Source organism: Bombyx mori, chromosome 17, assembly GCF_030269925.1.
Source record: "Bombyx mori chromosome 17, ASM3026992v2".
Classification (NCBI taxonomy): domain Eukaryota; kingdom Metazoa; phylum Arthropoda; class Insecta; order Lepidoptera; family Bombycidae; genus Bombyx; species Bombyx mori.
Window position 1 is genome coordinate 12,892,394 of NC_085123.1, and position 16,516 is coordinate 12,908,909.

Sequence of the window (16,516 nt, forward strand, 5' to 3'; positions counted from 1 at the left end):
TTTTAAATAGTTAGATGTTTATTAATATATATTCTAAAACATTAACGTGGCATTATAGACAATTGAAAAAAAATTGTATGAAACATCAAAAAAATTTGTAACTTATGACATTACACATTTTATTTTTGTATAATGCACACATAGTTTTAATTAATTATGACGACTTCCAAGAATAAGATAGAAGAGAGAGAAGTATTTCTTTTTGTAAAATTATATTAACTTAACACCAGGTGGGCTGCTAGCTCGTCCACCTATCTAAGCAATAAATAAATAAATAAATAAATATTATATTGGCTGTTTGAATGGAGAATACTTTAACTTAAAAACGATAGATTTTAAAGTATGATATTTTAAACAAATTTTACAATCGCTTGAAATGGTGCTATATTTTCCTTTAATTGATTACAAATTAATATGCTCGATTAAATAAATTTTAGATTAACTTATTAGAAAAGGTAAAGTCCAAAAAATTTAGGGGGAGGACCTAACATAATTAATCTAAGCACTTCAATCAAGAAAAAACAAATTCAAATTAAGGAAAGCGTTATGGCAAACTTACATGGATCAATCAGAATAATTAACGGTAAAGGAATGTATTTTTTAGATAAAAAAGACACATTAACTACAAATAGAACAGTTAACGAGTACATAATTACAGTGACGGACAATTAAGTAATTAGTAACACGAGGTAGATACTTAACACGCTCCTATCCAAAGAGTTCTGAGATAATGCTAAATCCTTTTTTTTATTTACAGGGTTTTAGCCCTGGCAATCAACACAAATACTTGGCAAAATAAAATAATAAACCAATCACACAATAATATCTAAATTAAAATAATAAAAGCATTTTTTGATTAAAAAAAATTAACATATTACAAATATAAACAAAACGTATTTAAATAATTACCAAAGTTATTCAAAGAAACTCCGTCGACGCTGGCACAGATTAAAAATATTTCACTGGCACTTTACTTTTTTTTTTTTTTTTTAAATATAGTATTCCCGAAGCTCGTTTTGGAGGCAAGCGCTTTCAACGCGGTCCACGTAGAGACTAGTACACCGATGCGCTGCACTCGCCTATGTCTCTTCGAAAACAAGACGATAGTACTTAACTATAGCGTCACATCGTCGCGTCAGTATCCATTGTTTCACGCTGACCACAAAAGTCCGTGGCCAGTCCAACGAAAAATAATTCCTAACTAACAACGTAAAATATTAATCATAAAGTAGTCTACTTATTCGTGAGGGATGGGCAAAAAAGAAACAAATTATTTCTATTATATTTTTAACTGACTTAAAAAAAAATAGAGATGATTCTCACTCAGTTCGACTTTTTTTGCGTTTTTTTCTTCTTTTTTCTATATGAATCGATTTCGACGTTTCTTATAATATTTATTTGAAAGTTGGTGTTCCTAATTTGAGTCCCATTGAAAAGAAACGAATCAGTATTTTTTTTGAGTTATCCTTATTAATGCGTATTTAATCGACTTTGACTATCTACATTGATGATGACCTCATTTTATTTTGTTAAAATCGATTTTCTATTTTATAATTATACAAAAATAGCGTTTGATTGAAACGCTCGGATCACAAGCGCGTTCCCTACGATCAAATATAGAACCACATTATTACATCTGTATTCCCTTTTAGTTCTATCCACTGATTTATTTTGACTGTAATTGGCTATCAGCAGGAATTATGAATCTTTAATTTCATCATTGTGTAACTATAAAATGTTATAGCCGGATTTTAAAATTACGCAATGAATAGTTCTAGTAAGGAGTTTTAGGAGAATTCTTTACTTGGTTCGTACAAGGTGGTTCATTTTATAATGTTTATGTTCCTGTACATACTTAAAGCCAGGTGACCTGTGAAATAAACTGACGACATACTGTACTACTAACTAACGGGTACTCTGTCTCTTTCTATATTACTATAACATATTTGCTTTGCGTTCTATAGTTTATAAATTGATTAATTGAAAGAGAAAGATAGAGACAGAGAGAGATTCTTTATTGCACACCAAAACACAATTATCATTGAAAATTCTTCAACAGGCAAGTATAATTTTATCAGTATTCAAAGTGAGAGAGTAATAAAATAGACTACATGACCTATAAAAATGATCAAAATGATCTATAAACATTACTTACACCTCCTTATTTCAAATTTGAATATAGAACGGAAAATATTGAAGTACGTTATTGAGCGCATGTCTGAGCTCGCGCATAATGCGATGCCGTTCGAAAATTGAAAAGCCACTTTCTAGAGTTTTCCGGTCCAGAACGCTCATAGCTGCGTTCACGCACATGCATTGCATACTTACGCTCGGTAAATATTGTACTGACAGGTGAAAAACGATTCATCTATGTTGATAATCGATTTAAAGTTCGTTTTGACAATTGATAAAAAAATCGATAATGGAAGATTTATGTATTTTCTTTTTTTGCTTATGTATTTTTGCTTTTTAATGCTTCAATGGCTGAACTAGCTTACGGCCCATCTGGTATGAAGAGGTTACCGGAATTCATAGAAATCAGCACCGTAAATGCCGCCACCCACCTCGAGATATGCGTTCTAAGAACTGCTGGTTCTGCGAAGCACTGCTCTTGCTAGGGCAGTGTTAGCTTGATTAGCTTCTTCTTGACTCACCTACACGTCAAGGAGAAGCTGAAATAGCCTCTCAAGGCTATCAGCATAGGTAGGAAAAAAACAACAAAATAATAATAATAATATTAATTATGGGTGAACAAAGGAACAAAGATTATTACGACGGTGAAAGCCGAACCACCTTGAGTTACTATTTGCGACCCCATAACCCGCCCCACCCATCCTAATTCTGATCATAATCCAATGTTCAAATCTATCAACACTTGGACGTTGGACGAAAGATGTAAAAAAAAATACAGTTTATTTTTTTATTAATTGGAAATTGTAGATATTATAATTATTAGATATATAACATTTTGAAACTGATTTTAGACTTTATACAGTGATTAGAATTTTAAATAAGAATGGATCTGTTCTATTGAAGAAAAGAACATCCTGAAACTATAATGTTAGATTTATCCTCAACAATTAAAAACCCCCATTAAACTCGAATTCAAATTCAAACGTTAAGTAATATGAATAATTGAAATGCGTAGGTACGTACATACATTAATTTTTGTTATTTATTTAAATTACTCACAGTAAATAGTGACGTAATTTCGTCCTTTAGAATTGATCATTTGCGGGAATCTTTTCAATGAGTAATAATTATTCCATTGATTCTATATGTTGTAATAGAAATGAGTAATTAATTAGGTCGAATGGGAATTATTGTCTATGTTATTTTCCTTGACTTCAGTTTCGTTCTTAAACCTGAAAATAATATCTCGGACCTTTTTGGTTTTTTTTTCTGGCCTGAGAAAATCACTAACAAAGAGCTGTGGAGGATCACCGAGCAGACACCAACGGAGAAGGAGATCCTTACGGGGAAGTGGCATTGGATTGGTCGCATATTGAGGAAGCCCGATACCCACCTATCAAAGAGAGCACTGACCTGGAAAGTGTCTGGCAAAAGGAAGAGGGGCCGTCCCAGAACAACTAGGCGTCCCTCGGTGGAGCAGCAGATAGGGATCTTGGGCATGATGTGGGAGGAGCTAGAACAGACTGCCCAAGACTGATGTAAATGGAAAGATTTGATTCGAGCCCTACACTCCATAAACATCATCACGGATCACATCTCTTCCGCGATCATAAGATCCTCAAAAGAAGTCGATGTGGAGGATAGCTTTCACCGCATCAGACTGTCCCCCGAACTTAGGAACCTCCTAAGAGTTAGAAACGCGGCAATCCGGGCCTACGATCAACTTCCCACGCACTCAAACCGGATTCGGATGCGTCGACTACAGCGGGATGTAAAATCTCGCCTAAGCGACGCCCGAAATGAGAATTGGGATAGTTACTTAGAAGGACTCGCGCCCTCTCATCAAGCATACTGGCGACTAGCAAGGACTCTCAAGTCCGTAACTACCGCTACTATGCCTCCTCTCGTACGCCCTTCAGGCCAAACACCGGCTTTCGATGACGATGACAAGGCAGAGTTGCTGGCCGATGCACTGCAAGAGCAGTGCACCACCAGCACTCAATACGCGGACCCCGAACACTCCGAGGCAGTCGACAGGGAGGTCGAGCGCAGAGCTTCCCTGCCACCCTCGAAGTTAGAGAAGTAATAGATAACCTTCAACGTAAGAAGGCACCCGGCTCCGACGGCATCCGCAACCGCGCGTTAAAACTCTTACCAGTCCAACTGATAACAATGTTGGCTACCATCTTAAATGCCGCTATGACGCACTGCATCTTTCCGGCGGTGTGGAAAGAAGCGGACGTTATCGGTATACACAAGCCGGGCAAACCGAATAATGAAACCGCTAGTTACCGTCCGATTAGTCTCCTCCCAGCGATAGGCAAAATTTACGAACGACTCCTTCGGAAACGCCTCTGGGACTTCGTCACCGCGAATAAAATTCTAATAGACGAGCAGTTTGGATTCCGCGCCAAACACTCGTGCGTACAACAAGTGCACCGCCTCACGGAGCACATCTTAATAGGGCTAAATAGGCGTAAACAAATCCCGACCGGCGCCCTCTTCTTCGATGTAGCGAAGGCGTTCGACAAAGTCTGGCACAACGGTTTGATCTACAAACTGTACAACATGGGAGTGCCAGACAGACTCGTGCTCATCATACGAGACTTCTTGTCGAACCGTTCGTTTCGATATCGAGTAGAGGGAACTCGTTCTCGTCCCCGTCATCTGACTGCCGGAGTCCCGCAAGGCTCCGCACTCTCCCCGTTACTATTTAGTTTGTATATCAACGATATACCCCGGTCTCCGGAGACCCATCTAGCGCTCTTCGCCGATGACACGGCTATCTACTACTATCGTGTAGGAAGATGTCGTTGCTTCATCGGCGACTCCAGACCGCAGTAACCACCATGGGACAGTGGTTCCGGAAGTGGCGAATTGACATCAACCCCACGAAAAGCACAGCGGTGCTATTCAAAAGGGGTCGCCCTCCGAATACCACTTCGAGCACCCCACTCCCCAATAGGCGCGTAAACACCTCCGCCGTTAGCCCCATCACTCTCTTTGACCAGCCCATACCGTGGGCCTCGAAGGTCAAATACCTAGGCGTCACCCTCGACAGAGGGATGACATTCCGTCCCCACGTAAAAACGGTACGCGATCGCGCCGCGTTTATACTAGGACGACTCTACCCAATGCTTTGTAGACGAAGCAAACTGTCCCTCCGTAACAAGGTAACCCTCTACAAAACTTGCATACGCCCCGTCATGACGTATGCAAGCGTAGTGTTCGCTCACGCGGCCCGCACCAACTTGAAACCCCTTCAGGTTATACAATCCCGATTCTGCAGGATAGCCGTCGGAGCACCATGGTTCCAGAGGAACGTGGACCTCCACGATGACCTGGAGCTCGACCCCGTCAGTAAGTATCTACAGTCGGCATCGCTGCGCCACTTTGAGAAGGCGGCACGACATGAGAACCCTCTTGTCGTGGCCGCCGGAAACTACATACCCGATCCTGTAGACCGTTTGGTAAACCGTCGACGTCGCCCAAAGCACGTCATCACGGATCCTCCTGATCCATTAACGGTGCTTTTAGGCAATACAAGCACCGGTCACCGTCCTCGCCGAACCCGTCGCTTGCGACGAAGGGCTCGACGAGCGAATTAACCCACAGACACAGCCCACTGAGTTTCTCGCCGGATCTTCTCAGTGGGTCGCGCTTCCGATCCGGTGGTAGATTCTGCGAAGCACTGCTAGGGCGGTGTTAGCAATTCTCCGGTTTGAGCCCCGCGAGCTCACCTACACAAGCTAGGGTCCGCTGAAATAGCCTCTCAAGGCTATCAGCATAGGTAGGATAAAAAAAAAAAAAAAGAGCCCTACACCTCAGTAGGCGGTAATATGATAGAACGATGATGATGAAGCCTCCAGAGTAGGAGCTCACGGTCCGCCCGGTGAGAACTGGCTGTCGGAGTGCATAGACAACAAAGTGAATCAGTAACGCGTTTCGGTTTGAAGGGCGGGGCAGCCGTTATACTGTTAAAAGTGAGACCTTACAACGCATGTCGCAAGGTGGGTGACGGCATTTACATTGTAGATGTCTATGGGCTTCGGTAACCACTTAAGATCAAATGGACCGTGAGCTCGTCCACCCATCCAAGAAATAATAAAATAATATTAATGCTGTTGCCCAATTAAAGTAATAGAAAATATACAATCGAAGCGGAGATGATTATTAATTTAAGAATCACTCTTCTACAAAAAATCGAATCACATCCGAATTATAATAATAACTATAACTGGAAACAAATCACGCACGCTCATTTGTCCCAATTAGGATTCCCTGTGTTATGGATCTCGTAGATATGAATATCATATACATAAATATATACGTTTAAATATACTAAACATATGTTGATAACAAACACCCAGACAAAGAGCAAGCATACCTGTTCATCATACAATGTTTGCCCGATGTGGGAAACGAACCTACGACCTTCGCCGCACCAGTCAGGGCCGCTAACCACTGTACCACCGAGTCTGTTAATAATTCATTTGTCTTGCAATGTTCTTCTACATCGATGATATTCTCAGTCTTATTTTTTTTGAAGGCGCTCTTCTTTTACCGTTATTAATTATTACCATCATTATTATTTCAAATACTCTACCGTTTTCAAGGTCACAGTGACGGTCCTGGTCAGTAGGCAACAATCACAATGACAATGACAAACGCCGAGATTGAGTCGTTAAAATGATTTTTAAATAATTATAACGTTATATAAGTAACAAATTAATTAATCTATACTCTATAAGTCTATACTAACATATAAATCTACAGTGGTTTTTATGGATGTTCCATTATAGCTACTGAACCATGCATCCGATTGACTTGAAACTTGGTATCCATGTAGAAAATACATGTACTTAATGGATAGGCTAATATTTATATGAGTGTTGGACTCCCTACACCAGTTGCGGGCGCGTTAATGATGAGAATCTTTGTGGGGGTGAGAAATAATAATGTTAATTTTAAATGCCTAGCGAAGCGGACGGATACAACTAGTATTTTTATAATGCTAGTTCAACTGAAATGTATATAAACCTTTGAACATCATAGAACTCGCATTGTTGATATTTTTTCCAAGTGCCGCTTGGCCGGTAGCCCTGAGAAGTGTCGCGCATGCGCGCATTAGGCCGTGTGCTTTTGTTGTTCCAGAAACTATAGGTAGTCACATTAAAAAAAGGTTTGTTTACAGATTTCATTGTATGTACTATGATTAATGAATAACTTCGATCTGACTGTCGGCGTTGTAGCTTCAAAATCAGCCTACATATAGCTACTAGGACACCAGCATCTCCTAACATCACAGAGTCTTGCATTAGTCTTCCACGGTTCACATCCAGCGGATTCACACGTGACGTTATCTTTTATATTAAACATATTATAAAAATAAATAATGATTTTATTGTAAAAAGCGTGGGGTGTTTTTCAGAATATTATCAAAATAGCCCTTCTACTCTTATCTGATTCTGTTCATAAGATATTTATGACTACTGACACAATGTTCTCCACGCTTTTTTTTACAATAAAATATTTTTTCTTACACAATTTTTAATTCAAATTTATTAAAATTTCTTTTCTATTATTTTATTGGATTTTATACAAAAGCGTATTTTGTTAGTTTTTTAAACTATAATATTATTTATTTTTCATTTCTTAGTTGAATTTAAAAAATTTCAATTTTTTTTTTAATATTGTATTGTCATCGGTCCTTAATAAGTATACCAAATTTCGAGTTAATCCGACGTTTCGAAAGGGGTCAAAAACATGTTCAAAGGTTCCGTTACTAACATACATACGTCTGAAGCTAATAAAAGCGTACACTATGGGACTGAAGGCATAGCGTGAATGGACTTCCCGAAATTACGTATAATATTGTAAATGCGAAAATGAATTTGTTTATTACGTTTCCACGTCTTAACAACTCGACAGATCATCATGGAATTTCGCATACACGTTTTCAAGTAGGATTTCGGTAGAGTTTTCGGTAGGTAAAAGGATAGTTTTAAAGTATCTTTCATTCAGAACAAACTAACAAAATTGTTTTTTGTATAAACAGTAGCGAAGCACCGTGCAAAACCTAGTACATTTAGAGATCTTTAGTCTTCTATGTGTCAATCGATTTTCTGTATTTTTTCTTGTTACTCAGTTATCGATATTATCAATACATTTGTGGTAGTGGTCAGTTTTTTTTTAAAATACATATTTCCCAAATGCTGAATAGCTTTCAAGACTGGCAACATTTTAAAGTGTTGCACGTATTGTTCGAGGCACAGGCGATAACTCTTTTATAAACAGCCAGAAATCTTAAAGCAGTTGAAATTGAAATAAAAAGTAAAAAGGAATTTTAACTTCACAATAAAGTTTTCTTTTTGTTTTTTTTTTTTTCAAATAACTACTTCACGTTTCCTATAATTGTATACGCAGTTTGCAAGAAACAATCTATAATATATCAAGACAAAGCTAGATTTTTGTTAATTGACAATGAGTCATAGTTTACATTTTTACATACATTTCATGAAATCTCGAGTTACAGTATCGCTTTACATTCCATAAGTCAAAATAATATTATATTATGACGGACTGACGTGCAGGAGTTACCAACTTTTTGTCAAAAATGAAAATACGTCTCGTCTAAGTGTTGCAAAGCTAAAAAACTTGTCATTACATAATTTACTGTTTTATGATTTTTTCTATAAAGTGCTAATAAACAAAATCCAAAAAGTTTTTCAATCAACATAAATGAATTTTCACTGATGACATATTAGTTCCACGTATTCGATGCTCACACACGGAATTTTGTTTAAAATATTTCTCTGTTTTAGAATAAACCCTACTACTTTGATAATTGCACTACATAAATTTGCATTTTAATTTTTATTACACGATACTTTTACTCATCGTGAAAGACGTTCTGCGGTAGGCAACGGCATAGCTCAGATTTTGGCATAACTGACATCCATGAGCTACAATGACCACTAACCGATAGGTGAGCCCTATGAATAATAATCTATAAAGGAAATTAAGAAAAAAGGCGTTGGTAAATGCGTGTTAGATCTGCTTAGAAAAACTGGTACCTGACTGTGTTTTTTAACGCAAGCATAACCACATCGCCCGATATGAATAGTTAAAATCAGGCGTCTCATCCTTTAGATCGCGACGACGACTTATGTATCCATAACGTTATTGATTCGACAAACTGGGTATAGTGTGGCGAGTAGCCATCATACAACATAAGATATTTGACAGATGCCTGAATCTCGCTTACGACATTTTCAAGATAAGCTTGCTTATATACAAGTTCGTCGGTCTAATGAGCAATATCACCCGCTCGGTGGAGGAACTTCCACGATAGCAACACGATTGATGTGTTTCTGAACTCAGCAAGGGAGTTTTTTTTTTTTTAATTCCTTAGGAAACGGACGAGCATAGATACAACCCATCTGCACAGTGTCACCATCGCCTATGGCCATCAGAAATGCCAAGACGTTGCCTGCAGACAAACCAGGACCTAAATTCAATTTATACTGAGTTCAATTTGCCGAACCGGTTCCCTATTGACCCGACGGCCCTTATTCGACCAAATTCTTAAATTAATAGAGAATTTGTTATTTAATTCGAAAAGTAAATTACGTCTGGCAAACCTGACGTCGCATACGTGCGTTTTAACGTCAATAAAACATGAGTGTGGATGTTAAAGTGAGCACATAATATGTTTGTACGTCGTCGGTCGATATGCCCCATTGTTCCAAGCGAGTCATGACCGTTCAGGTTGGCATTATTGAAAAATATTCGCGAAATTCAATATTGACATTACAAATTATAAAATTTCGCACGAATAACTGGAATAACGTTGGCAAACTTGAGGAAGGAACATCTAAAATAAGATGCTAGTATTATGCTTAGTACACTCAGAATTATAGACAAAAACTATAAATAAATAAGATATATTTATGAAATATACGTATATTTAAGAAAATACAATAAAACATACTAACGCTGATATTGTTCATATAACTGGTTTTTTTTTTCATTTTCATATTAGGCAGACGGACGCGAAAAACCAAAATATCGACAGGAGATCGCGGAAATTGTCGTAGCTTGCATTTTGGGCTAAATCATTTTATACCAAATTATTATATATTATTTAAATAAGGCTCTAATGTAAAGTTGGGTTTTTCAAGTTACGACAATCCTGCTTTCCTCGGTCGACATGAAAACCTGAAATGACTACAATTTTCAATAACGATGCGCATAGTAAATTGTTTACGACGTAAAAAGAAAAATAAATTAATATCACTATTGTATTTTAAATTCAATTAATTTTAATATAAGTATTATGAGTACACAATCCTGCCAATCTCGGTTGCAAAGCCGCCATGCTGTCGCCTGTTTTGGCGCCAAACTTCTTACGACCGGCGGCGCCCTCGCCGTTCGCGGGGTGAATTCACAAAGGTTGTTAGTCTGACCTATATAATATGTTAAAGTAACACATTGTCCTAGTTCTTTGTACTTGTTAAACGGGATAATATACTCGTAATACACTCACCGTATAAACATGTAATATTATTTTAAATAAAACGTTTTTCATGCGAACGAACAAACCCTTTCAAAGACAAGAGTAAAAATAGACAAAGGATAAACGAATTCAATATATTTTAATGTTATTGGCGGTATACGACATCTTCCCTTTGCCTTGTCTTCCATCTAGAGTTTGAAATTACTCGATAGACCAACGGTCCATTAAGAATGCTCCGAACTCGTATCTTGAAATATTATGTTAGTAAACATGTTTGTAAATTACTCAATCACGCTAAAATGGCTGTAGGTATTTAGATAAAGCGTGGCACAAATATAGTCTATAACCTAAATAATGTAAATGATAATCAAGATAATGCCAGGTATATCTGAAGTTGTGTGTAGCTATGTGAAAACACAAGCTTTTGTGTTTTTGTGAAAACACAAAAGTTTAGTTTCAGTTCATTGATTCGTCATTATACGTAGGTACCAATGATTTACAAATGGACTCTTATTATACGGGCCAGAGAGTGATACGAACATTTCTTTATTCCGGAAAAAGGCAATGTGTTTTATTTATCCTGAATTACTAATCCTAATATATTCGAATAGAGATCAATCACACTGCTGGGCATGTAGTACTAAGTATTTTGAAAAAGATAATGATTCCGAATTAGATGAAAAAGGCAATTTAATCTCAACGCCCTCAAGTGTATTTTGAGACATGTTCATTACCATCGTGTAACATAATTGTAATAGAGAGGTCGTTTTCAATGTTAATGAGTACTCATTTAATTGGTACTGCTACAGATAGTGTTACCAGGAAATATAAAAAAAAGATACCTGATATTTTTTCTTCTAAATATTTTGATTTAATAGCATGGCCATTTCTTTCGAAAAGACCACCCAATATACCACTCAAGTGATATCGCTCAATAACAAACAGGAAGAAAAAGGTAATGAGATGCTTTGTATAACAATAATAACAATGTTTATTAAAATATATACATTGAACATAATTATTGAAAATGTAAACCAAAATTTTTTTAATTACCGTCAAATTACAATCAATCAATCAATCAATGGAATATATTATGAAAACTCAAAAGCTTAAAACTTAGTGTGTGGCTTGTTCGTGTGTTGCCGTAACCTGTTAAAAGCTCGTTAAGAGCTCTCATAAGCTCCCGTAATCCAGTAAAAAACAGGCCACATCCGGTTAGGTGGCAACCCTACATATGCAAATGTCACACACATTATAGTACGGTTATCCCATAGATTAAAGGCTTTAATCTAATAACAAAAAGTGGGTCACCATCTCAGAGCTATCACGGTCGGTTTTTATGGCTTATGTCACACCACAGTTTTTTTTTTTTTAATTATTGCTTAGATGGGTGGAAGAGCTCACAGCCCACTTGGTGTTAAGTGGTAACTGGAGCATATAGACATCTACAATGTAATTGCGCCACCCACCTTGAGATATAAGTTCTAAGGTCTCAGTGCGGTTACAACTGCTGCCCCACCTTTCAAACCGAAAGGCATTACTGCTTCATGGCAGAAATTGGCGGGGTGGTGGTACCTACCCGTGCAGACTCACAAGAGGTCCTACCAACAGTAATTAGTAATTACGCAAATTATAATTTTCTGGTGGCTATAGAAAAAAAATTAATTATGCCTCACTTTGAAATGAACACTTTCTTAACAATTCCGTCTTTCGTTTGTTTTACTGTCATAAATTCAATTTTAAAAGAGCATAATAATAAGTGTCAAATAATTATTAAAAAAATAGAAATAATAATAATTTTCATTTCAATGATTTCGGGTAAAACATTCTCAAGTTTAAGCACGTCACATGATTTTTATATTTTTGTCGAAAAACTAGGCTAATTCTGAACCGAATTATCTTATTGTTTTTATGAGAATTTAAAATGTTTCTCCTTAAATATTAAACAATATCTCATTAATAACGATAAAATAAACTCATAAATCAATTACCTAACTCATCTACTAATAATTAACTCCACATATTCTCGAAAATTCTTAAACGTCTTATGTTTATATTGTCTTAATTTCATTTCCTCCGACCGCTTTAGATTCCATTCTTCGGCTCTCCCATGATCAGTTACAAACGTGACTAAGCGACAATAACTGCTTTCTACATAAATGATAGGCAATAACCGTATTCGATGCGCAAAAAAAATATATTTCTAGGTCTATTAAAATCATTTCAATCCTACAGCTACTAGCTAGATTCTACTACAGCTAGATTCGTTAAAATAAATTTTGCTTTCATTCCTTCATTTCATCAGGTATTCAACTTTAAATTAGTCTACTGTAAAGTTCACGCATTGTCGCTTAGTCACGTTTGCCTTTCAAGCGTCGATATGTAATTAGTTACTCACGTTATCCGTTAATGGAGCAATTTTGTCAGCTTCGAAGTCCACCTCGCTGAGAAATTCCTTCAGACTAGGCGATATGGTCACAAGATTCTCGTATAGAAGCTCCACGTTTTGTGTCTTCTTAGTTTCCGTACAGTTATCTACGTGAACACCCAGTTTGACGTTTTAAGGTCAAATTCGAATTTAAAAAAAAAAAATCGAATGTCAAATTTAAAAAAATCAATTTTTTTCTTTGTTATGACATCTAATTGAAATCGGTGATTATGTTTCTTCGATAGGCAATAAAGTGGCCAGTTTTTTTTTAATGGTTAAATAGTAAAAAAACAACACTGTTTGACAAGGAAACGCTGCATCTACAACTGATACTACCTACGGTAGTGAGCCAGTCTCCGGGAGCACGGCAAACATCACTTAACCCCCGACCTGTCTTAAGGTCAATATGGTTTGACACTGTTATTAATCGCGTGTCCTAATTTTTTTTTTTATTGTTTTGTAACCCTAAAAATGCTACTATAGTCTCATAATTCACGAGAAGCAAAGTTTGGCAAAAATAGCATTTTATACAAAAACAGTAAAGAATTTACGTCTTTTTACGGCATTATTGTTGACATCTTAAACGATTATATTGACACAATATGACGAAATTCCAACTGAATTCCATTGCTCTCAAGAAAAAAGTAGTCATCGATGTAATGGATTAAATTCCTGCCATTGCAAACATTATCTAAATTCTTCTGAACACATTTCTTTCTGTTTTGCATTTAACTTTAAGAAGAAAAAAATCCAGTTTATCTTCTATATAATATATTATATTATCATTTAAATAACAAAATACACATTCATAGAGTAAAAAGGTAGATTGCAGTTGCCTTCTAGCAAACCAAAAACAGTTCGAACAAAACTACTCTAGCGAAAAGAGGATATATGTATAAATATTTACAAAAGAAAACAATAATTCTTATTACAACATTTATTATTTAATAAAATTTTACATTACAAAAAAAAACTGGTTTCGTTAAAAACATAAATAAACTCAGTGAATACATTACAAAAGGTGGGAAGATACAGAAAAAGTCAATGTTTTCTATGAGAGCATAAAAAAATGATGCTTTGTCTATGGTAAGAATAATAATGGCAAACGGAAATGATCTATAGATCAACTTACTTACTTACACGTAATCTACAATGTATAATAATATGTCATTTTCGAAAATAGTAAACAGTAAAAAGAATGTATATTTTCAAAATACTTTAAAATTTCAATCTTGCGTTTATTACCCGCATTTTACAATTACCGACAATTAGATTTTTTTAATGTCCAGGTAACTTTCTGCGTGATCAGGAAAAGTCGATAATTGTAAAGTTTACAAAACGTTTTGCAAATTAATTAACATATTATACATACATTCTTTTCATGTATGTCGTTACAGTGGTTTCGCTCGAAGTCCTGAGGATGTGATGACGAACAGACAATATTCCCGATTTTTATCCCTATTCGAAACTCCTAAAGTCAAAGCTAATCTACGAGCGATATCGTACATTTTTCCGAATAAAAATCTTGGGAACTTCTTCTAACAGCTTCTACGTCCTTTGTCGTCATTAAATTCTACTTAATTCGTTCGTTAAAACTATTTTAGTCGATAAAGAAACATTAATCGTAACTTAAGTAAATAATGGCATTTTCGCTATATTATTTATTAAAAAAAAATATAACAAAATTACATTTCCTTTGTGAAATGTATGACAGAAAGTGCCGTGTCCAATAAATATATGGCTCCATTTATGACGCATAGAGCTCCGACGGCCAGGCCAACCTGTAAACGAAACAAGAATAAATAAAGAAACAGCAAAGTTAGTTTAATAAATAAAGATACTGCAAATATATTATGTAGTTTACTCGCGAGTAACATCAAAACGATATCTATCATAAAATTACTTGTACATTACAATCAGCTTAAACAACTGAAGCAATAATTCTAAAAATTACTTGTACATTACAATCAGCTTAAACAACTGAAGCAGTGATTCTAAAAATTACTTATACATTACAATCAGCTTAAACAACTGAAGCAGTAATTCTAAAAATTACTTGTACATTACAATCAGCTTAAACAACTGAAGCAGTAATTCTATATAATATAGTAGTATAATATAGTAATTCTATATAATTCTATATAATAAATAGTAACTCACTACTATCTGGTTTTTACTTTGTCATTGAACGAGCCACTTGCAACGGGGTGTAAACTGTGTCACCAAAAACAAATGAAGTTCAAATCGATTCATCATATTAAATATTCTCTTCTTTTTCTCCACCTTATCCCACTAGGTGGGGTCGGCACAGTGAATTTTTCTATTCCATTCTCTTCTATCAGCCGTCATCTCAACACTCACTTCTCTCTCTCTCATATATCGTCATTCACACACTCCATCCATGTTTTCTTCGGTCGACCTCACCCCCCTCTGCTATCATATCATACTAACTCATATGAAAGTATTCGTAATTCCATTTTCGAATTTATAAACTCACTAGCAACATAAAAACCTTAAGTACTATTAAGATATGTATTAACTAACACACTGGTTCCAAGTAAACGGATAAAAAAAACTTTATTTTGAAATTAACACATGACTAAATTAAATATTGGGCCCGTATCATTTCTAAATAAAGATGATGCAGTGCGATCCCACTTTGAGACTTTTTATCTACGCAATTAGCCTCGAGGGACTATTCTTATTTTATGGGGTGTATAGTCGAGCTCACGGGGCTCAGCCTGAGAGACTTTGCTAACATTAGCCTTAGCAGGAGCATAGCTTCCCTGAGTCTACCACCGGATCGAAATCATGACCCACTGAGAAGTTCCCGACTTCCAGCCTTGTGCTCGCGACAATTATTTCTGCCGTGAAGCAGTAATGCGTTTCGATTTGAAGGGTGCGGCAGCCGTTGTAAGTATACTGAGACCTTAGAACTCATATTTCAAGGTTGGTGTCGGCATTTACGTTGTAGATGTCTATAGGTTCCAGTAACCACTTAACACCAGGTGGGCTGTGAGCTCGTCCACTCATCTACGCAACAAATTTTTTTTTTAACCCAAACCTGTTTCTCAGCGAAGACAAACTGGAACTGGTGCTCGCCCTGGTATCCTCCCCAGTAGTGTAATGCCACAGCGCCCACCGCAATCCATAGGAACACTCCGACGAAGTTCATCACGATCTCAGACAAAGCGCTGGGGAATCACAAAGGCATTCATTCAAGACAAATCCCTAATCTATATATTAATACGTAAAGCAAAAACTTTGTACCCCTTTTTACGAAAATTGCGCGGACGGAAGAGAATGAAATTTCCCACACTTATACACAATATAGAGAAGAAGTGCAGAATGCTAATATTTTTTTTTAATTATCCATAAAAAATACATTAAATCAATAAAAAAACGTTACACATGCTACCATATATTTGACACGCACA

General features: G+C 36.3%; 2 protein-coding genes across 2 annotated transcripts in view; one reads left to right on the plus strand and one right to left on the minus strand.

The window, feature by feature from the left end:
* The window catches only part of LOC101737927 (adenylosuccinate lyase), a 63,805-nt gene that overhangs the window by 18,336 nt on the left and 28,953 nt on the right, over positions 1-16,516 (plus strand). The gene's annotated exons all lie outside the window — the stretch shown is intronic.
* LOC101737793 (uncharacterized) overlaps positions 1-16,516 on the minus strand; it is a 47,357-nt gene that overhangs the window by 16,287 nt on the left and 14,554 nt on the right. Inside the window, exons 3-5 of the mRNA XM_004932505.5 lie at positions 16,144-16,273; positions 14,766-14,860; positions 13,050-13,170 (exon numbers count right to left, since the gene is read on the minus strand). Of these exons, the coding sequence (XP_004932562.1) occupies positions 13,050-13,170; positions 14,766-14,860; positions 16,144-16,273 (346 nt within the window). The remainder of the gene's footprint in view (positions 1-13,049; positions 13,171-14,765; positions 14,861-16,143; positions 16,274-16,516) is intronic.